The following is a 26,130-nucleotide window of genomic DNA, read 5'->3' on the forward strand; positions in this document are numbered from 1 at the left end:
ATAATTGAATTATGTTTTGGGGATAAAATTGTAAAGTTATGAGAATAAAGTTTCCTATTTTATCTAAATAATATAATTACATTTTAGGACTAACACTGTAATAAGAATAAAACCTTATTAAAAAGTACTATAATATATATATATACATGTATTTTCTGACCGAAATTGTACGTTCATTTAAGTCCTTTTTTAAGAAAAAAAAAAGAATACAAAGTTTTCCAGACAAAGGTAATATTTTGAGAATAAAGTCCTATTTATTTTAAAGAATAGAACAGTTTTGGAGAGAAAAATGTCATTTTATGAGAATAAAGTGTTGTTTTAAGAAGAACATTACGATGTTTTTGAGTCTAACATTGCTAATTTATGAGAATAAAGTCTTAAAAAAAGAGGACATGCGTTTTTTTCCAAACCTCAGAGAATAAAACATGAATTTGAACAATAAAAACATTTTAAGTGTGAATGGAGGGTGGTTTTGGATGGTCAGATGACATTTGTCAAGAGTTTTTGTCCCACCCTTGTTGTCACCAGCAGATAAACATCAACTTTGGGACACCGTGTGTGTTTATTATTTTGTCCGCGAGGAAACAAACAAAACATTTCCTGCTTCAAGTCCTATAAATGGAGTTTTGCACAGCAAGCTGGAAGCGTGCGTGACTTCCACTGGCAGGGTTCAAAGTTCACATGTCTGCAGGTCTTGGAAGCAGACGTTGCTGCTGCAGGAAGCAGAGAAGACACCACCTGTCCTTTCCAGTCCTCTCCTAAAACTCCCTTTTTTTCCACGTCCTCCATGTTGGAATGAGAGTTTGCATTGTTGCTGCTGAGGGTCAAAGGTCAGGTGCTGAGCATGACGTCCCCTCCTTGTCCGGACCCCCACTCCACAAAGTCCCCCTCCTCCTCCCCGCTGGAATGATGCGGGCTGTCCAGCGAGATGCCGCGTCGCTCGCCCATCACTTTCTCCTGCAGCTCGATGATGTCGTTACGGATGTCGGCCATCATCAGCAGCAGGAAGTCGAAAGAGCCGGGCGGGCCCTGAACACACACACACACACACACACACACACACACACACACACACATTCTTGTATTTGTTACCTTCTTGAGACCTCTGAAAAATGTCCACATCTTTAGGACCAGCCTTTCTAGATATATAAAGATTTGTATTTACAACATGAATAATATATACATACTATGCATGTATAAAAAAGCTTGTTGTGAAAAATGAGTTGGAATTTCACAAGAAAAAAGTCACAGTTTCACAAGAAAAACATAGAATTTTGGCAGTATTATAATAAGTCGTCATTTTACCCAACGAAAGTCAAACATTTTTACAAGAAAAAATGAAAATGTTTGCAATATTATGATAAAAGTTGGAATTTTAATCAACGACAGTCGCAGTTTCACAAGAAAAACGTGGAATTTTGTCAGTATTATAATAAGTCATTTTACTCAACGCAAGTCAAAATTTTACAGGAAAAACGGAAGATTTGTGCAATATTACGATAAAAGTTGGAATTTTACTCAACGACAGTCGCAGTTTTACGAGAAAAAGCTTAACATGTTGGCAATTTGATGAAAAGAGTCGTAATTTTACTTGACAAAAGTCACACTTTTTATAAGAAAACTTAAACATTTAGGCGGTATTATAGTAATAATTAGAAGTTTACTCTGCAAAATTATGACAGAAGTCATAATTTTACTCCAAAAATGTCACTGTTTTACAAGAACAACAACAAATTGACAATATTGTGATAAAAGTCAGAACTTTATATGACAAGCGTCACCATTTTGCACTGAAAAGTAATAATTTTACATAAAAAAAAGTAAAAATGTTACCAGAAAATATTACAATATTACAGAAACAGAAAGAATGAGAAATTGTTCCCAATTTTGTAAAAAAAAAAAAAAAAAAAAAAAAGACCTAGTAAAATGTTTTATTTTTTTTTAATTTTGTTTGTATTTGGTTTTTAATCATTATGTACTTCAAGTTATTACAGTATGTCTCTATATACATACTTTTTTATTTTTTTAATAAATTGTGGCCAAAGGGTGTGCATTTCAATTTCTTACACACACTTGTTATTTCATATGTTCACCAGAGGGGGAGCACTTTTAAAACCGACACAGTCAATTTGCAAAAGCCCTCCTTTTTGGGACCACCTTCATTTTGATAGATTTCACCACCAGGGGTGCAAATGAGACATTCTCTATTAGATGCAATGGTTTTCTGTATTGGGACCATGATTTATGTCCTCACTTGTTCACACCTCCTCATATGGAAGCTACTTTTCCTTGTTGATGTCTCAAGAAGGGTACAAATACAAGAACACACACACAGAGACACACACACACACACAGAGACACACACACACACACACACACACACACACACACACACACACACACACACACACACACACTATTGTATTTGTTACCTTCTTGAGACCTGAGAAAAATGCCTACCTCTTTAGGACCAGCCTTTCTAGATATATAAAGATTTGTATTTACAACATGAATAATATATACATACTATGCAAATATAAAAAAGATAGTTGTGAAAAATGTGTTGGAATTTCCCAAGAAAAAATTCACAGTTTCACAAGAAAAACGTAGAATTTTGTCAGTAATATAATAAAAGTCGTCATTTTACTCAACGCGAGTCAAAATTTTACAGGAAAAACGGAAGATTTGTGCAATATTATGATAAAAGTTGGAATTTTACTCAACGACAGTCGCAGTTTTACAAGAAAAAGCTCAACATGTTGGTAATTTTATGAAAAGAGTCGTAATTTTACTCGACAAAAGTCACACTTTTTATAAGAAAACTTTAAAATTTCGGCGGTATTATAGTAATAATTGGAATTTTACTCAGTAAAATTCATAATTTTGCTCCGAAAATTTGACTATTTTACAAGAACAACAAAAAAATGGCAATATTGTGATATAAGTCAGACTTTTATATGACAAATGTCACCATTTTGCAGTAAAAAGTAATAATTTTATATAAAAAAGTAATAATTTTACGAGAAAATGTTGCAATATCACAGAAACAAAGAATATGAGAAATTGTTCCCAATTTTATAAGAAAGAAGTCGACACATTGTGAGAAAAAGACTGCTTTTAGTTCATTTGGGTTTTTGTTTGTTTTGTTTGTAATTGGTTTTTAATCTTCATTATTTACTACAAGTAATTACATTGTCTCTATACACATATTTATTTTATATTTTTAATTCATCTTGGCCAAAGGGGGCGCATTTCAATTTCTTACACCCACTTGTTATTGCATATGTTGGCCAGAGGGGGAGCACTTCAAATGTTTACACACACTTGTTATTGCATATGTTGACCAGAGGGGGTGCACTTCAAATGTGTACACACACTTGTTATTACACATGTTGACCAGAGGGGGAGCACTTCAAATGTTTACACACTTGTTATTACATATGTTGGCCAGAGGGGGAGCACTTCAAATGTTTACACACACTTGTTATTCCATATGTTGACCAGAGGGGGTGCACTTCAAATGTGTACACACACTTGTTATTACACATGTTGACCAGAGGGGGAGCACTTCAAATGTTTACACACACTTGTTATTCCATATGTTGACCAGAGGGGGAGCACTTCAAATGTTTACACACACTTGTTATTCCATATGTTGGCCAGAGGGGGAGCACTTCAAATGTTTACACACACTTGTTATTGCATATGTTGACCAGTGGGGGTGCACTTCAAATGTGTACACACACTTGTTATTACACATGTTGACCAGAGGGGGAGCACTTCAAATGTTTACACACACTTGTTATTACATATGTTGACCAGAGGGGGAGCACTTCAAATGTTTACACACACTTGTTATTCCATATGTTGACCAGAGGGGGAGCACTTCAAATGTTTACACACACTTGTTATTCCATATGTTGGCCAGAGGGGGAGCACTTCAAATGTTTACACACACTTGTTATTACACATGTTGACCAGAGGGGGAGCACTTCAAATGTTTACACACACTTGTTATTCCATATGTTGACCAGAGGGGGTGCACTTCAAATGTGTACACACACTTGTTATTACACATGTTGACCAGAGGGGGAGCACTTCAAATGTTTACACACACTTGTTATTACATATATTGACCAGAGGGGGAGCACTTCAAATGTTTACACACACTTGTTATTCCATATGTTGACCAGAGGGGGAGCACTTCAAATGTTTACACACACTTGTTATTACATATGTTGACCAGAGGGGGAGCACTTCAAATGTGTACACACACTTGTTATTACACATGTTGACCAGAGGGGGAGCACTTCAAATGTTTACACACACTTGTTATTACATATATTGACCAGAGGGGGAGCACTTCAAATGTTTACACACACTTGTTATTCCATATGTTGACCAGAGGGGGAGCACTTCAAATGTTTACACACACTTGTTATTACACATGTTGACCAGAGGGACAGCACTTCAAATGTTTACACACACTTGTTATTACATATATTGACCAGAGGGGGAGCACTTCAAATGTTTACACACACTTGTTATTACATATGTTGACCAGAGGGGGAGCACTTCAAATGTTTACACACACTTGTTATTACATATGTTGACCAGAGGGGGAGCACTTCAAATGTGTACACACACTTGTTATTACACATGTTGACCAGAGGGGGAGCACTTCAAATGTTTACACACACTTGTTATTCCATATGTTGACCAGAGGGGGAGCACTTTAAATATTTACACACAATTATTACATATGTTGACCAGAGGGGGAGCACTTATTTAAGAGGTTGTTGCTACACTAGTTTGTGTCCCAGGGATTGTTTTTATTGGCCCATGACGCATTCTACTAAAAACTGTTAAAAAAACCCCCCTCAAATGTCATGATAAAATGTTGAAATTATGTCATACGCCATTTCTCATTACCTTATTTCTCATCACATCGTTTACCATTAAGTCCTTTCTCATGATGTTATTTCTATTACTTTGCTTCTCATTACTTCGTGTCTCATTATGTCAATTTTCATGACCTTGTTTCTCATTACATCATTTACCATTCTATCATTTTTCATGATGTCATTTCTCATGACCTCATTTCTCAATTTCTTTCATTTTACGTCGTTCCTCATCTCGCCGTCTCATTAAGTCATTTATTGTTATGTATTTTTTAATCATGTCGTTCCTCATTACGTTTTTACTCATGTCCTCGTTACGTCTTTTCTCATGACTTCCTTTCTCATTACGATATTTCTCATTACGACATTTCTCATTGTGTCTTTTACTATTATGTAATTTCTCAATACCTTGTTTGTCAATACGTAGTTTCTCATTATGTCGTTTGTCGTTATGTTTTTCAGTCAACTTTTCCCTTTCATTCCAGAAGGTAAGAAAGCCTTTTCTGATGGCAGTGTGTAAAAGAAAAGGAAAGTGAAAATGAAGAGTTGAGAACAACTTACAGCAGGACCTCTGGGACCAGGAGCTCCTCTGTCACCCTGACGAAGAGAACATGACATTTAAAGAGGTTAACATGCATGAGGAACATTCCAGAAGTGAGTTGGTTGGTTTAATACAACATGAATAATTTCCGTACCACGAACAAAACTAATGTCAGGAAAATAAAACTGTATTTTATGTGGGTACTTTTCATTAGGAAAAACTTCAAAGTTTACAACAATGAAGTTGTACTATGTTCCTATTTTTTTATTGAACAAAGACAATATTACAAAAATATTGCTGTGTTTTATCGAATAAAAAGTCAGGATATCAATAAAAAAAAACATGTGTATAAAAAATAATGATCACAACAAAATGATTTGAATATTTTTTGGGGAAATGCATTAATATTAGAATATTACAATTGTATTTGTATAGAGAAAAAAATTATATTTATCAAAAAAATATATATTTTTGTAACTTCATTTTATGTTTCGATATTTCAAAGAAAAAACCCGTAATATTACAAGACTTTAGCGGTGATTTTATTGAAGAAAAAACGGAATATTACAAGAAATAATTTGTATAAAAACGACAATAGCCTGTTATTTTTTGTGACATAATATTAGAATCAAAAAGGTTGTTCTTTTATTTTAAAAGTTTTTTTTTTTTTTTTTAAAGGGAAAATGTCATAGTTTTGCTACCATAAAGTTGTATATTATCAAGAGAAGAAAGTAGCAATATTAGGAGTAAATTTGTATAGAAAAAGTAAATGTTACAATAATAAAGTTGTGTATTTCAGAGAAAATTGTTCAAGACAATATTTTAATATTTTTGTTTAAAATAACTTTGTTCATATTACATGGATAAAGTTGTGTTTTAATAAGGGTAAAAAACATTTTACATTAATAAAGTTGAATATTTAAAAAAAAAATGTTTTATTGAAAAATAAGTCAGAATACCACAATAATAAAGTTACATACATTATAAGAGTTAAGTCATAATAAGAGTGGAAAAAAATCATTTTTAAATATTTCTCCTTAAAGTCATATTTTACATCAAAATATGAATTTTGTGGCCCAAATTCTCAAGAGAAGAAAGTAGCAATATTAAGAGTAAATTTGTACACAAAAACTAAATGTTACAATAATAAAGTTGTGTATTTCAGAGAAAATTATAATTTTACAAGACAATATTAATATTTTATTGATAAAATGGTGTTTTAATGAGGGGGGAAAAAGCATATTTTAATTGAATAAAGTTGTATGTTAAAAAAAAAAAAATTAGTTTTATTGGAAAAATAAGTCAGAATACCACAATAATAAAGTTCATTATAAGAATTAGGTCATAATAAGAGTGGGAAAAATATCATTTTTAAATCTTTCTTCTTAAAGTCATATTTTACTTGAGAACATGAATTTTGTGGCCCAAATTCTCAAGCGAAGAAAGTAGCAATATTAGGAGTAAATATGTAAACAAAAACTAAATGTTACAATAATAAAGTTGTATATTTCAGAGAAAGCTGTTGTAATTTTACAAGAATATATTTAACAACTTTATTCATATTGCATGGATAAAGCTGTTTTAATGAGAGGAAAAAACATATTTTACATGAATAAAGTTGTATATTTATAAAAAAAAAAAAATTATTTTATTGAAAAAATAAGTCAGAATACCACAATAATAAAGTCACATACATTATAAGAATTAGGTCATAATTAAGAGTGGAAAAAAAAATCATTTTTAAATCTTTCTTCTTAAAGTCATATTTTACTTGAGAACATGAATTTTGTGGCCCAAATTCTCAACAGAAGAAAGTAGCAATATTAAGAGTCAATTCTTACACAAAAACTAAATGTTACAATAATAAAGTTGTGTAATTCAGAGAAAATTGTTGTAATTTTACAAGAAAATATTTAATATTTTTGTTTAAAACAACTTTATTCATATTGCAAGGATAAAGGTGTGTTTTAATGAGGGGTAAAAAAACCAACATATTTTACATGAATAAAGTTGTATATTTAAAAAAAAAAAAAGTTTTATTGAAAAATAAGTCACAATACCACACACAATAATAAAGTTACGTACATTATAAGAATTTGGATACAAAAACTAAATGTTACAATAATAAAGATGTATATTTCAGAGAAAACTGTTGTAATTTTACAAGAAAATATTTAATATTTTTGTTTAAAACAACTTTATTCATATTGCAAGGATAAAGCTGTGTTTTAATGAGGGGTAAAAAAACCAACATATTTTACATGAATAAAGTTGTATATTTAAAAAAAAAATGGTTTTATTGAAAAATAAGTCAGAATACCACACACAATAATAAAGTTACGTACATTATAAGAATTAGGTCATAATAACAGTGGGAAAAAAAAATCGTTTTTAAAAGTTCCTTTTTAAAGTCATATTTTATTTGAGAATTTGAATTTTGTGGCCCAAATTCTCAATAGATGAAAGTAACAATATTGAGAGTAAATTTGTATACAAAAACTAAATGTTACAATAAAGTTGTGTATTTCAGAGAAAATTGTTGTAATTTTACCGGAAAATGTTTAATATTTTTGTTTAAAACAACTTTATTCATATTACATGGATTAATGAGGGGAAAAATAATATTTGACATGAATAAAGTTGTATATTAAAAAAAAAAATTGTTTTATTCAAAAATAAGTCAGAATAGCACAATAATAAAGTCACGTACATTATAAGAATTAGGTCATAAGAGTGGAAAAAAATATTTTTTAAATCTTTCTTCTTAAAGTTATATTTTACTTGAGAATATGACTTTTGTTGCCCAAATTCTCCTTTATAAACTGTAGAATTTTTTAAAATGATGTCTTAGTCCGGTATTGATGTGCACATACGACACAATATGACGTACAGGATGTGAGTGGCTACAGTAGCTTGACAGAGAGGTCTGCGCGGCCACTAGAGGGCGACACTGCATCTCTTCATAAACACAGGTAAGAAATAAGATATTTAACTGACCTTTGACCCATCTCTTCCAGGGGCCCCAGGTGGTCCCTGCATGGACGAATAATAAGGACCATGGAGTAAATGGAAATGGTCTACAGTTTCTTTGTAGACAATTACTGCAGCAGTTTGAGTGATATTCCATATAAAAATGAAGGTTTTGTTTTTACCAAAGGTCCTCTGCGGCCTCTTTTGATGTGCCTCAGGTCAGGCTCTGGGCCCATCGGTCCCATGTCCCCCCGGGGACCCCGAGGGCCGGGCGGGCCTTCACTGCCTGTGTCCCCTCTCTTGCCGGGCTCTCCCGGATGTCCTGTGGGTAACGATAGAAATACAGATCAACTAAAGGAAGGGATTGAATGAACCGTAGCTCAAACGGATACATTGATGGATTGAACGATAGATCCCAAAAAACAGAACCCTTGATAGAACGATCGCTCAAACTGAGAGCCCTCACAGATAGATCATACCATTGACCCAATGATAGGTTGGACAATAGATAGACGATAAATAAAACAATATATCAAAACATCATGGAACTGTAGGTTAAACAGACGGATCGAACCACAAAAAGAACGGATATACTGAACACATATTGTATGTATAACAATGGATTGAACAATAGATTGAAAAAGCTTAAAACCCTTGATTGGACCGATCCATTGGACATATTTAACAGATAGAACGATAGATTGAACAATAGATTGAAAAAGCTTAAAACCCTTGATTGGACCGATCCATTGGACATATTTAACAGATAGAACGATAGATTGAACAATAGATACAAAAATGAAACAAAACACGTAACCCTAGATTGAACAGACAGATCAAGCCACAGATAGATCAGACACATTCAACAGCTGGATGAAACCAGACAGACTGAATACATATACAGAACAATAGATTAAAAAACAAAAAACCCTGAACCATAGATAGAACGGACAGATTGAACGGATGGATACAATTCTATCTTTAACAATGGATAAAAAAAACATAGAACCCAGGGTTGAACAGACATATCAAACCACGGACAGAATGGACAGATTGAAAATAGATAGAATAATTAATAGATTGAACAATAAGTAAATAAAACAATATAACCCAAGATTGAACGGACAAATTGGACCACATATTGAAAGGGTAGATTTAACAGATAGATAGAAGGATAGATTGAACAAAGTTAAAAAACATAGAACCCTAGATTGAACAGACATATCAAACCACAGATAGAATAATAGAGTGAACAAGAGATTTAGGGAAAAATTTAACCCTAGATTGAACGGATCATAGATTGAAAGGGTAGATTTAACAGATAGATAGAAGGATAAATTGAACAATAAAAAAAACCATAGAACCCAGGATTGAACAGACATATCAAACCACAGATAGAATGGACAGATTGAAAACAGAGAGAATAATAGAGTGAACAATAGATTTAAGAAAAAATAGAACCCGAGATTGAACGGACAAATTGGACCATAGATTGAAAGGGTAGATTTAGTAGATAGAAGGATACATTGAACAATAAAAACACATAGAAACCAGGATTGAAAAGACATATCAAACCACAGATAGAAAGGACAGATTGAAAACAGAGAGTAATAGAGTGAACAAGAGATTCAAAAAATAAAACCCTACATTGAACGAACAAATTGAACCATGGATAGAATGTACGGGTTGAAAACAGATTGAATGATAAATTGAACAATAGATTTAAGAAAAAATAGAATGGACAAATTGAACGGATAGATAGAACGGATGGATAAAACCCTATTTTGAACAATGGATTAAAAAAACAACAACATAGAACCAGGGTTGAACAGACATATCAAACTATGGACAGAATGAACATATTGAAAACAAATAGAATCATTAATAGATTGAAAAGACAAATTGAACCATAGATTGAAAGGGTAGATTTAACAGACAAAACAGAAGGATAGATTGAACAATAAAAAAAACATAGAACCCAGGGTAGAACAGACATATCAAACCACAGCTCGAATGGACAGATTGAAAACAGATTAAAAAAATAAAACCCTACATTGAACGAACAAATTGAACCACAGATAGAATGGACAGATTGAAAACAGATATATTGAACGATAAAAATGATCATTTGAACAATAGATTTAAGAAAGAATAGAACGGACAAATTGAACCATAGATAGAAAGGGTAGATTTAACAGATAGAAGGATACATTGAACAATAAAAAACATAGAACCCAGGATTGAACAGACATATCAAACCACAGATAGAATGGACAGATTGAAAACAGATAGAATAATAGAGTGAACTAGAGATTAAAAAAATAAAACCCTACATTGAACGAACAAATTGAACCACAGCTAGAATGTACAGATCGAAAACAGATAGAATAATTAATAGATTGTACAATAAGTAAATAAAAACATAGAACGGACAAATTGGACCACAGATTGAAAGGGTAGATTTAACAGATAGATAGAACAAAGTTCAAAAACACAGAACCCTACATTGAACAGACATAGAATGGACAGATTGAAAACAGAATGATAAATTCAACATCAGATTTAAGAAAAAAATAGAACCCTAGATTGAACGGACAAATTGGACCATAGATTGAAAGGGTAGATTTAACAGATAGATAGAAGGATAGATGGCACAATAGATTCAAAAAACCATAGAACGCTGGGTTGAACAGGTAAAAAGAACCCTACAGAATTGACAGATTGAACGGATATATAGAACAGATGAATTCAAAGGTGTCACCTGGGACTCCAGGAGATCCTGGCGTGCCGGGTAGACCAGGTCTACATGTGCTATCAGGACCTTTTCCTGGTCTCCCTACAGAAGGTTTGTCGCTGCGGTTGGCCAGGTCAGGAACCTACCAAATCACCGTGGGCAGAAAATCAGTTTGTTGTCGTGATTACATGGTGGCAAGTAAGGGTTTGTGCAATCGGCAGCGCGCGCTCTGGCAAGAAGCAGGCAGGAGATGGCAGTGTGACACGCCTCACAAAGTTGCGTTTAGGAACACAGTGTTCCCTCACTGTATACGTTTTTTTTGCACTTTTTGAATGCAGGGGATGTTGCCATTATGAAACACAGTATCAGTGCACTGCCAATACAGCTAGTGAGTGTGCCACACACTCACCGAGGCATCATCTACCCATCACTGTACGTGTTTAAGTGTACTAAACATGCTCAGGTCTACTTGTTTAAATGTACTAAACATGTTTAAATGAACATGTTTAAGTATACTAAACATGTTTAAATGTACATGTTTAAGTGTACTGGACATGTTTAAGTGTACTACACTTGTTTAGGTGTACTAAACATGTTTAAGTGTACATGTTTAAGTGTACTATACATGTTTAAATGTACTAAACAAGTTTAAGTGTCGTAAACATGTTTAAGTCTATATGTTTAAGTGTACTAAACATATTTAAGTGTTCTAAACATGTTCCGGTGTACTTGTTTAAATGTACTAAACATGTTTAAGTGAACATTTTTAATTATACTAAGCATGTTTAAGTGTACATGTTTAAGTGGACGGCGTGGCGCAGTGGTAGAGTGGCCGTGCGCAACCCGAGGGTCCCTGGTTCAATCCCCACCTAGTACCAACCTCGTCATGTCCGTTGTGTCCTGAGCAAGACACTTCACCCTTGCTCCTGATGGCTGCTGGTTAGCGCCTTGCATGGCAGCTCCCTCCATCAGTGTGTGAATGTGTGTGTGAATGGGTAAATGTGGAAGTAGTGTCAAAGCGCTTTGAGTACCTTGAAGGTAGAAAAGCGCTATACAAGTATAACCCATTTATCATTTATTTAAGTGTACTAAACATATTTAAGTGTTATAATCATGTTCCAGTGTACTTGTTTAAATGTACTAAACATGTTTAAGTGAACATTTTTAATTATACTAAGCATGTTTAGGTGTACATATTTAAATGTATTAAACATGTTTAAGTGTACATGTTTATGTGTACTAAACATGTTTAAGTGTAGCAAACATGTTTAAATGTACTGAACATGTTTAGGTGTACATATTTAAGTGTACTAGACACGTTTAAGTGTACTAAACATGTTTAAGTGTACATGTTTAGGTGTACTAGACATGTTTAAGTGTAGTAAACATGTTTAAGTGTAAATGTTTAAGCGTAGTAAACATGTTTAAGTGTACTAAACGTGTTAATGTGTACATCTTAAAATGTACTAAACATGTTTACATGTACATATTTAAGTGTACTAAGCATGTTTTAAGGTTACCAAACATGTTTAAGTGTACTAAACATGTTTAAGTGTACTAAACATGTTTAAATGTACATGTTTAAGTGTACTAAACATGTTTAAGTATACTAAACCTGTTTTAATGTACATGTTTAAGTGTACTGAACATGTTTAAGTGTACTACACTTGTTTAGGTGTACTAAACATGTTTAGGTGTACATGTTTAAGTGTACTATACATAAATGTACTAAACATGTTTAGGTGTACATGTTTACATGTACTAAACATGTTTAGGTGTACATGTTTAAATGTACTAAACACGTTTAGGTGTACATGTTTAAATGTACTAAACATGTTTAGGTGTACATGTTTAAATGTACTAAACAAGTTTAAGTGTCGTAAACATGTTTAATTATATGTATTTACGTGTACTAAACATGTTTAGGTGTACATGTTTAAGTGTTCTAAACATGTTCCGGTGTACTTGTTTAAATGTACTAAACATGTTTAAGTGAACATTTTTAATTATACTAAGCATGTTTAGGTGTACATGTTTAAGTGTACTAAACATATTTAAGTGTTCTAATCATGTTCCAGTGTACTTGTTTAAATGTACTAAACATGTTTAAGTGAACATTTTTAATTATACTAAGCATGTTTAGGTGTACATGTTTAGGTGTACATATTTAAATGTATTAAACATGTTTAAGTGTACATGTTTATGTGTACTAAACATGTTTAAGTATACATGTTTAAGTGTAGCAAACATATTTAAATGTACTGAACATGTTTAGGTGTACATATTTAAGTGTACTAGACATGTTTAAGTGTACTAAACATGTTTAAGTGTACATGTTTAGGTGTACTAGACATGTTTAAGTGTAAATGTTTAAGTGTAGTAAACATGTTTAGGTGTACTAAACGTGTTAAGGTGTACATGTTAAAATGTACTCAAAATGTTTACGTGTACATATTTAAGTGTACTAAGCATGTTTTAAGGTTACCAAACATGTTTAAGTGTACTAAACATGTTTAAGTGTACATGTTTAAGTGTACTAAACATGTTTAAATGTACATGTTTAAGTGTACTAAACATGTTTAAATGTACATGTTTAAGTGTACTGAACATGTTTTGGTGTACTAAACATGTTTAGGTGTACATGTTTAAGTGTACTATACATGTTTAAATGTACTAAACATGTTTAGGTGTACATGTTTAAATGTACTAAACATGTTTAGGTGTACATGGTTAAATGTACTAAACAAGTTTAAGTGTCGTAAACATGTTTAAGTCTATATGTTTACATGTACTAAACATGTTTAGGTGTACATGTTTAAGTGTTCTAAACATGTTCCGGTGTACTTGTTTAAATGTACTAAACATGTTTAAGTGAACATTTTTAATTATACTAAGCATGTTTAGGTGTACATATTTAAATGTATTAAACATGTTTAAGTGTACATGTTTATGTGTACTAAACATGTTTAAGTATACATGGTTAAGTATAGCAAACATGTTTAAATGTATTGAACATGTTTAGGTGTACATATTTAAGTGTACTAGACATGTTTAAGTGTCCTAAACATGTTTAAGTGTAAATGTTTAAGTGTAGAAAACATGTTTAAGTGTAAATGTTTAAGTGTAGAAAACATGTTTAAGTGTAAATGTTTAAGTGTAGTAAGCATGTTTAAGTGTACTAAACGTCTTAAGGTGTACATGTTAAAATGCACTAAACATGTTTACGTGTACATATTTAAGTGTACTAAGCATGTTTAAGGTTACCAAACATGTTTAAGTGTACTAAACATGTGTAAGTGTACATGTTTAAATGTACTAACCATGTTTAAGTGTACATGTTTCAGTGTACTAAACCTGTTTAAATGTACTAAACATGTTTATGTGTACATGTTTAAGTGTACTAAACATGTTTAAGTGTGCATGTTTAAGTGTACTAAACATGTTTAAGTGTACTAAACATGTTTAAATGTACTAAACATGTTTAAGTGTGCATGTTTAAATGTACTAAACCTGTTTAAGTGTGCATGTTTAAGTGTACTAAACATGTTTAAGTGTACTAAACATGTTTAACTGTACAATTTTAAGTTACTAAACATATTTAACACCTCTAAAAGGCCTTAGTGGCCACATGCGTGGACAGCACCTTTTAGCTCTTATTTCCAAATGTATGTACACTACTGAATTGGGGTCTTATGCCGACATATGGACACTCATACTGCCATCTGGTGGTGTCAGAAGAGTATAACATGCAATGGTATTTGGAAAAAAAAAAGGTGTAAAAATAAAAATGTAGCATGTCACTACACATGAAGTACACGTTTGTGCACTTATGGACTAAGTACATCATATCAAAAGATGATTTTTAGTTTTTATTTTAAATAGGGTCCAATAAGCCCAAATAGCAAAGACAAAAAAGCATGTTAACAAACAGCTTGGGCCTTAAGAGGTTAAGTGTACATCTTCAACATGTTACCTGGTTCTGGGACTGCGTGTTTGCCTCCCTAAGGTTGAGCTGCAGCAGACTGTTTTTCATGCTGGTGAAGTCCTCACAGGTGAAGGAACAGGTGGCGGCGCTCATCAGCGTGTCCGACTTCCCCGATGAACTCACTGCAAGTGAACGCAACACAATAAGAACAAAAAACAATTGTGTGCCTAATTTGGTCTTTGCTAATACATTAAAGGCACCATATGTCACACTCTGAACACTAGCAGTGAGGTCGCGTTGTGCGCTCGTACACGTGGTTATGATTCCTGTGCAATGCTGGCGCTAACACAACATGAAAGGTGTCCTGGCTGGTCCACCAATACAGCAACAATATTTCGCCGGACTTGAAAGCTAGTCCCAAGACTAGTGTCTTTTGTGTTAGCATTTTGCTAACTTTGGCACAAATGTTTATTTCACTGCCTGTCCCCAAGGATTCAACATGGGTGTTGTTGATTTAGGAGGATCACTGGAGCATAAACACTTATTACACATTGTGGCTTTAAGTCCAACACACCTGGAACGACAAATGAGTGACATGTAGTGATTTAGAGCAACGCTACTTAGTAATAATTTAAAATTTATGGTAAAACCCTCAAACGTTCACTCGTTTTTCATCACATTGCAAGTTTGCCTTTGGCGAGCTGCACACACGGCGTGAATTTACTGTCCTGTTTCATGCTTTGGAGGAAAAACATGTGAGAAACACGAACATAAAGACATTCAGCTGCTCCACATGGGCCGTATGTCAATTCCATGTGCTTATTATTTTACATATGTAGGTCGTCCCTGAGGGCTGCACCTGTATAATAGGCCAGAATAAAAGAGTTGCACGTGTATGGGATTTGAAACAGGTGGGATTGGAATCACGTTTTGAGCCGAGGGATGCAATTTTGCACGTCTATTTCGGAGGTAACGTAGTTATTTATAAGGCATGGAACCATATTTGGTAACTTCAATTTTAAATGAATGAAAGCAAAGCAGTGAAGGACAGTAATGTTTAATTAAAGTCAATGTAAAAAAAAAAAAGGTTACTCAAGTTGAAATAGTATTTTGGATTTTATTTTTTACTGTACTATATTATATATTGTAATATTTGATATGTCTTAAGTATCTCAGTCCCCTATAAAAGACAAAAAATAATAAACAATAAATATATTGAAAATATAACCAAAAAAGCACACAAAGACATAAATAAAATGTATATATATATATATATATATATATATATATATATATATATATATATATATATATATATATATATATAAAAAAACAGCAATATATGTATTTCAAATATAAAATAAAATATACCTTTTTGTTAAGAAATATACAACAAAAATATACTTTGCATATACTTTGCATATTTATTCTGGACTTAAAACCATATAATAATTTAAAAAAAAACATTAAAATAAATCATGAATGTCAAAAAAAAGGTTACTAAAAGTAAAAGCATATTTTAAATGATTGTATTATTTTATATGTATTATTTATTTCAGTGCCCTACTAGAGGAGAAAACAAAGAAACAATAAAAATATTGAAAATATAACCAAAAACGCACAAAAAGACACAGTAAATAAAATGTATATATATATATATATACATATAAAAAAAACAACAATATATTTATTTCAAATATAAAATAAAATGTACCTTTTTGTTAAGAAATATATAACCAAAATATACTGTGCATATTTATTATGGATTTAAAACATATAACCCAATTTTATACCATTCTTTTAAATGAACTTTGTATTTTTTTCCGTTTCCATTTAAATTTGTATTTCATCCACTAAATATTAAATAAAAAAATTAAAAAAAAAACATTAAAATAAATCATGAATGTCAAAAAAAAAGGTTACTAAAATTAAAAGCATAATTTGGATTCAACATTTTTTTAAATGATTGTATTGTTTTATATTTATTAAGTATTTCGGTGCCCTATAAGGGGAAAATATAGAGAAACAAGAAAAATATTGAAAATATAACCAAAATAGCACACATACATAAATAAATGCAATTGATGTGTGTGCATATTTATTCTGCATTTTAAACATTCTAATCGAATTATATCTTTTTTTTAAAAATATATTTCCATTTTTATTTTATTTCATTCACCAAATAATATAAGTAAATATTACAACAATAAAAATAAATCATTAATTAAAAGGAACAGACAAAAGCATAAATCATATATATTATTTGAAACATGTCAGCAAAATGTACTTTATAAAGTACTTTATTTTTAATTTGTAAAAACAAACTAAATGTCCACTTTTATCATTTTAAATCCATCTGTGGGTACTTTAAAAGCAGAATTAAGTTAATTAAACTGACCCCATCCACCATGGCTGAGGCAGCATCCCTAGCAGTCGCCATAGCAACAAGAGCATCTTTCCAGGAAACAAACACAGTTGAGTAGTGACTTACGGTTGTGCACGGCGATGCAGGAGCGCTGGTCCGGCGCCAGGATGTATCCGCTGCGACAACGGCACAGGAAGCTGCCGGCCGTGTTGACACACTCGTGGTCGCACACGCCGCTCGACTGCTCACACTCATCCATGTCTGGACCGGAGACAATCTGACATTTATCTCAAACACACGTCCACCAGAGGGTGCTCTTTTCCTGCCTTTCTAGCACACCTTATACTTCAACTGGGGTTCCATTAGCTCATATTCTTCATAGCACACATATCAAATCCAAGCCCGTCACATTATATATTTCATGTGTTCCGCCACATCATTTAAGGTGGCCCAACACGTCATTTAATGTGGCCCAACACGTCATTTAAGGTGGACCAACACTTCATTTAAGGTGGCCCACCACTTCATTTAAGGTGGCCCACCACTTCATTTACGTGGCCCACCACTTCATTTAAGGTGGTTCATCACGTCACTTAATGGGGCACACCACTTCATTTACGGTGGCCCACCACTTTATTTACTGTGCCCACCACTTTATTTAATGTAGCCCACCACTTCATTTAATGTGGCCCACCACTTCATTTAAGGTGGCCCACCACTTCATTTAAGGTGGCCCACCACTTCATTTAAGGTGGCCCACCACTTCATTTAAGGTGGCCCACCACGTCATTTAAGGTGGTTCATCACGTCATTTAATGGGGCACACCACTTCATTTAAGGTGGCCCACCACTTCATTTATTGTGGCCCACCACTTCATTTATTGTGGCCCACCACTCCGTTTAAAGTGGCCCACCACTCCATTTAAATTGGCCCACCACTTCATTTAAGGTGACCCACCACTTCATTTAAGGTGGACCACCACTTCATTTAAGGTGGACCACCACTTCATTTAAGGTGACCCACCACTTCATTTAAGGTGGACCACCACTTCATTTAATGTCGCCTACCACTTCATTTAACGTGGCGCAGCACTTCATTTAATGTGACGCAGCACCCTTTTAAATATTTAAATATTTTATCTGGCCCACCACATAATTTAAAAGGCCCGCAAAACCATTTTATTTGTTCCGCCATGTCATCTAATCTGGCCAGCCATTTAATTTAACGTCGCCCACCACATTATTTTATCTGGCCCGCCACTTTATTTTATGTGGCCTGCCATTTCATTTAATGTGGCCCGCCACGCCATTGTATGTGGTCGGCCATATCATTTTACTTGGCCCGCCACATCATTTTATGATGTCTGCCACTTTATTCTATGTGGCCCGCTACATCATTTACGTGGCCCGCCTTGCCATTTTGTTTTCCGCCATGCTATTTTCTGTGGCCCGCCACATCATATAGCGCCGAACACATAATTTTATCTGGCCCGCCACATTATTTCATGTAACCCGCCAATTAATTTACGGTGGCCCGCCACTTCATTTAAAGTGACCCTCCACAATATTTTAGGTGTTCCGCCATGTCATTTTAGCTGGCCTACCACATCAGGCATTGTGGCCCGCAGGGTTGTTTTATGTCACATTATTTGATGTTATTTACCTGGCCTGCCACTTCATTTAATCTGGCCTGCCACTTCATTTAATGTGGCCTGCCACTTCATTTATTGTGGCCTGCCACTTCATTTATGTACTGAGTCTGTTATGCATTTATATTCATATATTCACTGTTTAATGCTGAGGGCAGCCATAATTGCGATGTGGCCCTCAATAAAAATGAGTTTGACATCCCTGTGCTTATCCATTCATCCATCCATTTGCTACCGCTTGTCCCTCTCGGGGTTTGAGGGGGTGGCTGAAGCCTATCCCAGCTGCATTCGGGCGGAAGGTGGGGTACCCCCTAAACAAGTCGCCACCTCATATAGTGTCTTTTTTCTTTTTGTACTCTTGAGTTCTGCCTAGCAACAAGTGATCACACCAACATCCATCCATCCATTTTCCACCGCTTGTCCCTCTCGGGGTCGCGGGGGTGGCTGGAGCCTATCCCAGCTGCATTCGGGCGGAAGGTGGGGTACCCCCTAAACAAGTCGCCACCTCATATAGTGTCTTTTTTCTTTTTGTACTCTTGAGTTGTGCCTAGCAACAAGTGATCACACCAACATGACTATATAGAAATACACAAACATTAAAAGAGTGTATTAATAAAATGTTGTACTGACCCAGACAATATGGAGACTTGTGGTTGCGGTGTCTCTCCCGGTCGAAGCGATAGCCGGAATAACACGTGCAGACGACCCGACCAAAGTTGTCCGTGCATTGTTGCTCACACGGCGAAGCGGCACAAACATCAACGCCTAAAACAAATACAAAAAGCAATCATCATACAAATAAAAAGCAATTCCAAAAGTCTTTGACTTGCATTTTTGAAGTAGCTCCTTCAAAACAGCAGTGCTCAAATCATATAGAGGATCTTTGACTTGTGTTTTTTCAGTTAAAAAACAAAAAATGAACAGCAGAGCACTCCTGTCATTTGGAAGATTTATGTCTATGACGAGTGTAAAGCCCTGTACTTATTTATGTCTATGACGAGTGTAAAGCCCTGTACTTATTTATGTCTATGACGAGTGTAAAGCCCTGTACTTTGCAGTGGTTTGTTGGGGGAGCAGCACCAGCAAAAAGGGACTTAAACCAGATTGACAAACTGATCCGGAAAGCCGGCCAAACTATTGGCTTGCAGTTGGAGGCGTTTGTGTCAGTGAGGGACAGGAGGACACTGGACAAACTGCTGGCCATCATGGACAATCCTGCCCACCCACTCCACCTGACAATTGAGGGACAGCTTCGTTCATACTCCAACAGGCTCTTTCAGCTTCGTTCCCACAGTGTTCCATTCAAGAAGTGCTTCATTCCGCACTCCATGCAGCTGTGTAGTCACTCGCCATACAGCAATAGATGACATCTGTCTATTACCTGACACCTATGTTAGCTACTTCTCTTTCTTTATAATGTCTATTTTCTGCTGGATCTACTCTCTATTTTAGTGTTTTTCAACCACTGTGCCGCGGCACACTAGTGTGCCGTGAGATACAGTCTGGTGATTATCTAATTTCACCTATTTGGGGTAAAAAAAAAAATTTTTTGCAAACCAGTAATTATAGTCTGCAAATGATGTGTTGTTGTTGAGTGTCGGTGAGTAACCGTGTAATACTCTTCCATAACAGTAGGTGGCGGCCGGTAGCTAATTGCTTTGTAGATGTCGGAAACAGCGGTAGGCAGTGTGCCGGTAAAAAGATATTTAATGCTTAAACAAAAAATAAACAAAATGTAAGTGCCCCTAAGAAAAGGCATTGAAGCTAAGGGAAGGCTATGCAGAACGAAACTAAAACTGCACTGGCTACAAAGTAAACAAAAACAGAATGCTGGATGACAGCAAAGACTTACTGTGGAGCAAAGACGGCGTCCACAATGTACATCCGAACATGACATGACAATCGACAATGTCCCCATGAAGAAGGATAAAAACAAAGTAGATCCGGGAAATGTTGCTCAAAGGAAGACATGAAACTGCTACAGGAGAATACCAAAAAAAGAGAAAAAGCCACCAAAATAGGAGCGCAAGACAAGGACTAAAACACTACACACAGGAAAACAGCAAAAAAGTCAAAATAAGTCAGGGCGTGATGTGACAGGTGGTGACAGTACACCTACTTTGAGACAAGAGCTATAGTTATGCATGCTTGGTTGTGGTTTAAAGTCATATCCAACAATTGCGACAACGACTTGTTACTGTCAACCGAGTTTCATTTTTTAATGATTTCTGCTGGTGGTGTGCCTCCGCATTTTTTCAACGCAAAAAATGTGCCCCGGCTCAAAAAAGGTTGAAAAACACTGTTCTATTTTATGCTGCAGCTGTTACTTATACTGTAATATTGTACATGGTGATTGGGATTTGTTATATATTGTATGTATTATATAAAAATATAATATAATAATATAATTTATCAGTATATATTATATACTGTATGTATAATATGTAAATATTACATAAGTTATATTTTATATTGCTACTACAGTACATTTTTAGTCTACTTAATACCTGCATTATCCTTTCCATCCTTACCCTTTCCATCCTTTGTAACTGAGCTACTGTGTGAAACAATTTCCCTTGTGGATCAATAAAGTTTGTCCAAGTCTAAGTCTAAACTCAACTGAAATAAATATATGAATGTGTAGTCTACATGCGCACAATAATACTGTATTAAGCGGAATATAGTAAATATTGTAGACATATTTATCCAATCGACAATTGATCAGATGTCATTTTTTTAACTCACTTTAGGCAAATTCAACGATTTGGTGCATTTGCTAAAAGCTAAAATGATGTACAAAGCAAACTATAACCTGTACAACAATTCTTCTCAACAAAAGAGGAGAAATACAACCTTAGAGGAACATCTCATTTAAAACATTTGTGTGCTCGTACAACACTTAAAACCTTTAATATATCTGTATGTGGGATTAAATTATGGAACGGATTAACCAAAGAAATCAAACAAAGCACCAATATAATTCAGTTTAAGAGACTGTTCAAACTAAAAGAGTTCACAAAGTACACAGAACAAGAATTATGATGAATATCTTGAACCCCTTTTTTTTTTATTTTTTTTATTTATTTAAATGTTGTTTTTTTCATCGAGACAAAGATAATGTATGTATTTAATATTTGTTTACTTACTACGGCGTATTATTTGTTTATTTGTTCACTGTTATGTTACAGAGAACAAGAAAATAGGATAAAATTGCTATGGTATGAAAAAGCGTAGGATTAAATAAACTCAGCTTCTTCCTACTCCTTTTCGGACGTGCTGTAATGAAACAACTGGAAATGTGTGATGCATTACATTGTATCGCATGCATGTTCCAAATGAACTGAAACTGAACTGAACTAAACATACAATATAGCTTGTGACTTCATAACTGAGAAACAGTGAACTCTAGTGGATGCTATTGTGTACTGCAGGTGTACATAAGCCATTTCTACCCTCCTATTTGATCATTTTTCAACACATTTCCGAAAAAAATGACTTGTTTTTTCCTTTAGAATACAACACACTCATACTAGATTTATGATGTATGCCATTTAAGCATAAACGGGGCCGATTAAAAGAGCCAGCAATCCCTTATTGGCTGCTTTGTTGTTTACGCCAGCTCTGTGAGCTAGTTGGCTAGCACCACTACTTTTAGCGTCATTATTCCAAAAAGCGACAAAGGCATTAATGGGGAATTCTTTGGAAAGCCGCGCAAACCAATGTGGTCTCCAGACTTTGTTTGCTGCAGGATGTTGCCGTCTATAAAGCTGCAAAGATGAGGTTTGAGCGAGAGCGTGGCAGTCAGATGTGTATGTGTGTGTGTTCTTGTATTTCTACCCTTCTTGAGACATCAAGAAGGAAAAGTACCTTCCATATGAGGACCGGTAATCGAGTTAGGACCAAAATCATGATCCCAATACAGAAAACCATTGCATCTAATAGAGAGCCAAATACTAGAGTCTGTGAACATTGCTCCAAAGTGAGGATTTTTTGTTGATTTAATGTGCATACAAAAGTAGACATTGACAGGTGCAAAGGCAGCAATATATGATCAAACAATACGGCAGCTAAAGAAGGACTTCCCTATTCATCCCCGAAAGAACCTGCCAGGTGAACAGCTGATTTTACGACTTCCGGTGCTGACGTAAGACAATCCATATGTGACCATAGGATGAACAAATACACTACGGTACTAAGACTATAGTGGCCATTAACAGTTAGCTTCTACAGCTGGGTTGCCCAAAGTGCGGCACAGGGGCCATCTGTGGTCCGTGACTCCTTTGTCATCGGCCTTAAGCACATTACAAAAAACTAAAAAATAGAGATCTCATTTGCACCCCTGGTGGTGAAAGCTATCCAAATTAGGGTGGTCGCAAAAAGGAGGGATTTTTCAAATTGACTGTGTGTCGGTTTTAAAAGTGCTCCACCTCTGGTCAACATATGAAATAACAAGTGTGTGTAAGAAATTGAAATGTGCCCCCTTTGGCCAAAATTCATTAAAAAAAAAAATTAAATATGTATTTTTGCATTTTTCGGAGGTCTTAAGAAGGTACAAGTACAAAAAAAAGTGTGTGTGTGTGTGTGTGCGCGTGTGTGAGTGTGAGTGTGAGATGCAGCAAGTTAAAAGTGTGTTTTACCTACTTTCAGGTATGCACTGGCCCATCACAAATCTGAACCCCTCACAGCATTTCCTCCTGGGAAAAGAACATAAGAAAAGAAAAAGTTAGAATTTCTAGAATGTTCTACTTCTATTCACCATTAAAGCTGCGAGTTGCACTGTACATGCTATGTAGCTTCGCTAAAAAAAAGATGGTCAACAACCTTATAAGTTACCCGAATGAAAAAGACAGTCATGTCATATATATATATATATATATATATATACACATACATACATACACACACACAATCATACATATATACATATTTTTCTCTTTTACTTTTAAACGCTTAAATCTCGAGATGAACGTTTTTAAGGAGTATTTAATTTTATTTTTATTTTTTTTGGTCCTTTTTGTCAAATAAAACCCATTTTTATTCATGGCAAAAACACAAACTATGCCATATTCGTGCCCACATGCACACCATTTCGTTACCACACCCACACAACTCTTACGTCACTACCAACCCACTAACATCGTTTTTATTACCTATAAGTTATTTGGCAGATTCAACGCAACTATCCGTCTAATATCAATATATGGCACGCTATGGTACTCTGGCGGTATCTAGTGGTTGAGGGGTGAAATTACACTTCTAAAAAGGACTCCCACATATTTCAAAGGGATATGCTTGGAATTATTTGGGTTTTTATTTTGGTAAAAGCATTATGAAATAACAGGTTTACAGTATATCGAAAAATGGCCATTATAAAAGGGAGTCAATGGGGGACGAAAGGGTCCCGGGGAACTCCAATGTACAAATCCCAAAACCAGTGAAGTTGGCACGTTGTGTAAATGGTAAATAAAAACAGAATACAATGATTTGCAACTTATATTTGTCAAGACTTGGACTATGGGTTGTTTGTTTTCCCGAGATGCAAGTAAAGTTGGAGCGGGCAAGGCGTGAAGGTAAGGACATCTTTTATTTTAACACTAACTACAAAATACAAACAAAAGGGTACAAACAAAAGGCGCGCACAAAGGCGGAGAACAAACTTGACTAATGGAACCAAAACTAGCACTTGGGCAAAAAACTATGAATAATAAACAAAAACTTACTTGGAACGCAGGGAACTATGGCATAGATTTCAGAAGTAGCATGGCATGAAGTGAGCAGAGGTCATGTCGCCAGGCTGACTTCCTGGCAACATCCATCCATCCATTTTCTACCGCTTATTCCCTTTGGGGTTGCGGGGCGCGCTGGAGCCTAACCCAGCTACAATCGGGCGGAAGGCAGGGTACACCCTGGACAAGTCGCCACCTCATCGCAGGGCCAACACAGATAGACAGACAACATTCACACTCTAGGGCCAATTTAGTGTTGCCAATCAACCTATCCCCAGGTGCATATCTTTGGAGGTGGGAAGAAGCCGCAGTACCCAGAGGGAACCCACGCAGTCACGGGGAGAACATGCAAGAACCCAAGACTACTCAGGACCTTCGTATTGTGAGGCAGACGCACTAACCCCTCCTCCACCGTCCTGGCAACAATAGGCTTAAATAATATAGACATGATTGACAACAGGTGCGGGAGTGCAAAACGTGAAACAGGTGAAACTAATGGTCGCTATGGGGACAAAACAAACAAGAGTGCACAAAGAGTCCAAACATAACTAAAACAAAACATGATCACACAGACATGACAATATTCAATTGAATAAACTGCAAATAATGGCAGCAACACATTGCAAAAAAGTTGGCACAGGTGCATTTTTGCCACTGTGTTACATGGCCTTTCCTTTTAACAACACTCAGTAAATGTTTGGACACTGGGGAGACACATTTTTGAAGCTTTTCAGGTGGAATTATTTCCCATTCTTGCTTGATGTACAGCTTAAGTTGTTCAACAGTCCGGGGTCTCCCTTCTGCTATTTTAGGCTTCATAATGCGCCACACATTTTCAATGGGAGACAGGTCTGGACTACAGGCAGGCCAGTCTAGTACCCGCACTCTTTTACTACGAAGCCACGCTGTTGTAACAAATGCAGAATGTGGCTTGGCATTGTCTTGCTGAAATAAGCCGGGGCGTCCAAGAAAAATACGTCGCTTGGAAGGCAACATGTGTTGCTCCAAAAGCTGTATGTACCTTTCATCATTAATGGTGCCTTCACAGATGTGTAAGTTACCCATGCCTTGGGCACCAATACACCCCCATACCATCACAGACACTGGCTTTTGAACTTTGCGCCTATAACAATCCGGATGGTTCTTTTCCTCTTTGTTCCGGAGGACACAATGTCCACAGTTTCCATAAACAATTTGAAATGTGGACTCGTCAGACCACAGAACACTTTTCCACTTTGCATCAGTCCATCTTAGATGAGTTCGGGCCCAGCAAAGCCGGCGGCGTTTCTGGGTGTTGTTGATAAATGGCTTTGGCTTTG

At 35.1% G+C, this 26,130-nt stretch overlaps 1 protein-coding gene across 3 annotated transcripts in view; it reads right to left on the reverse strand.

Annotated features, from left to right (window-relative positions):
- Nucleotides 1-290: 290 nt before the first annotated feature.
- Nucleotides 291-26,130, reverse strand: part of LOC133608373 (collagen and calcium-binding EGF domain-containing protein 1-like) — a 108,635-nt gene continuing 82,795 nt past the window's right edge. For 2 of the 3 annotated variants that reach the window (XM_061963565.1, XM_061963564.1), the window contains 9 exons: nt 23,727-23,779; nt 19,716-19,850; nt 17,563-17,697; nt 15,120-15,253; nt 11,174-11,288; nt 8,595-8,734; nt 8,440-8,475; nt 5,463-5,498; nt 291-1,029 (listed from right to left, as the gene is read on the reverse strand). In XM_061963565.1, coding sequence (XP_061819549.1) covers nt 832-1,029; nt 5,463-5,498; nt 8,440-8,475; nt 8,595-8,734; nt 11,174-11,288; nt 15,120-15,253; nt 17,563-17,697; nt 19,716-19,850; nt 23,727-23,779 — 982 coding nt within the window. In that variant the 3' untranslated portion in view covers nt 291-831. The remainder of the gene's footprint in view (nt 1,030-5,462; nt 5,499-8,439; nt 8,476-8,594; nt 8,735-11,173; nt 11,289-15,119; nt 15,254-17,562; nt 17,698-19,715; nt 19,851-23,726; nt 23,780-26,130) is intronic. The other variant, XM_061963566.1, reaches the window with a different exon arrangement.

The sequence above is a fragment of the Nerophis lumbriciformis genome, linkage group LG06 (assembly GCF_033978685.3).
Source record: "Nerophis lumbriciformis linkage group LG06, RoL_Nlum_v2.1, whole genome shotgun sequence".
In the NCBI taxonomy this organism is placed as follows: domain Eukaryota; kingdom Metazoa; phylum Chordata; class Actinopteri; order Syngnathiformes; family Syngnathidae; genus Nerophis; species Nerophis lumbriciformis.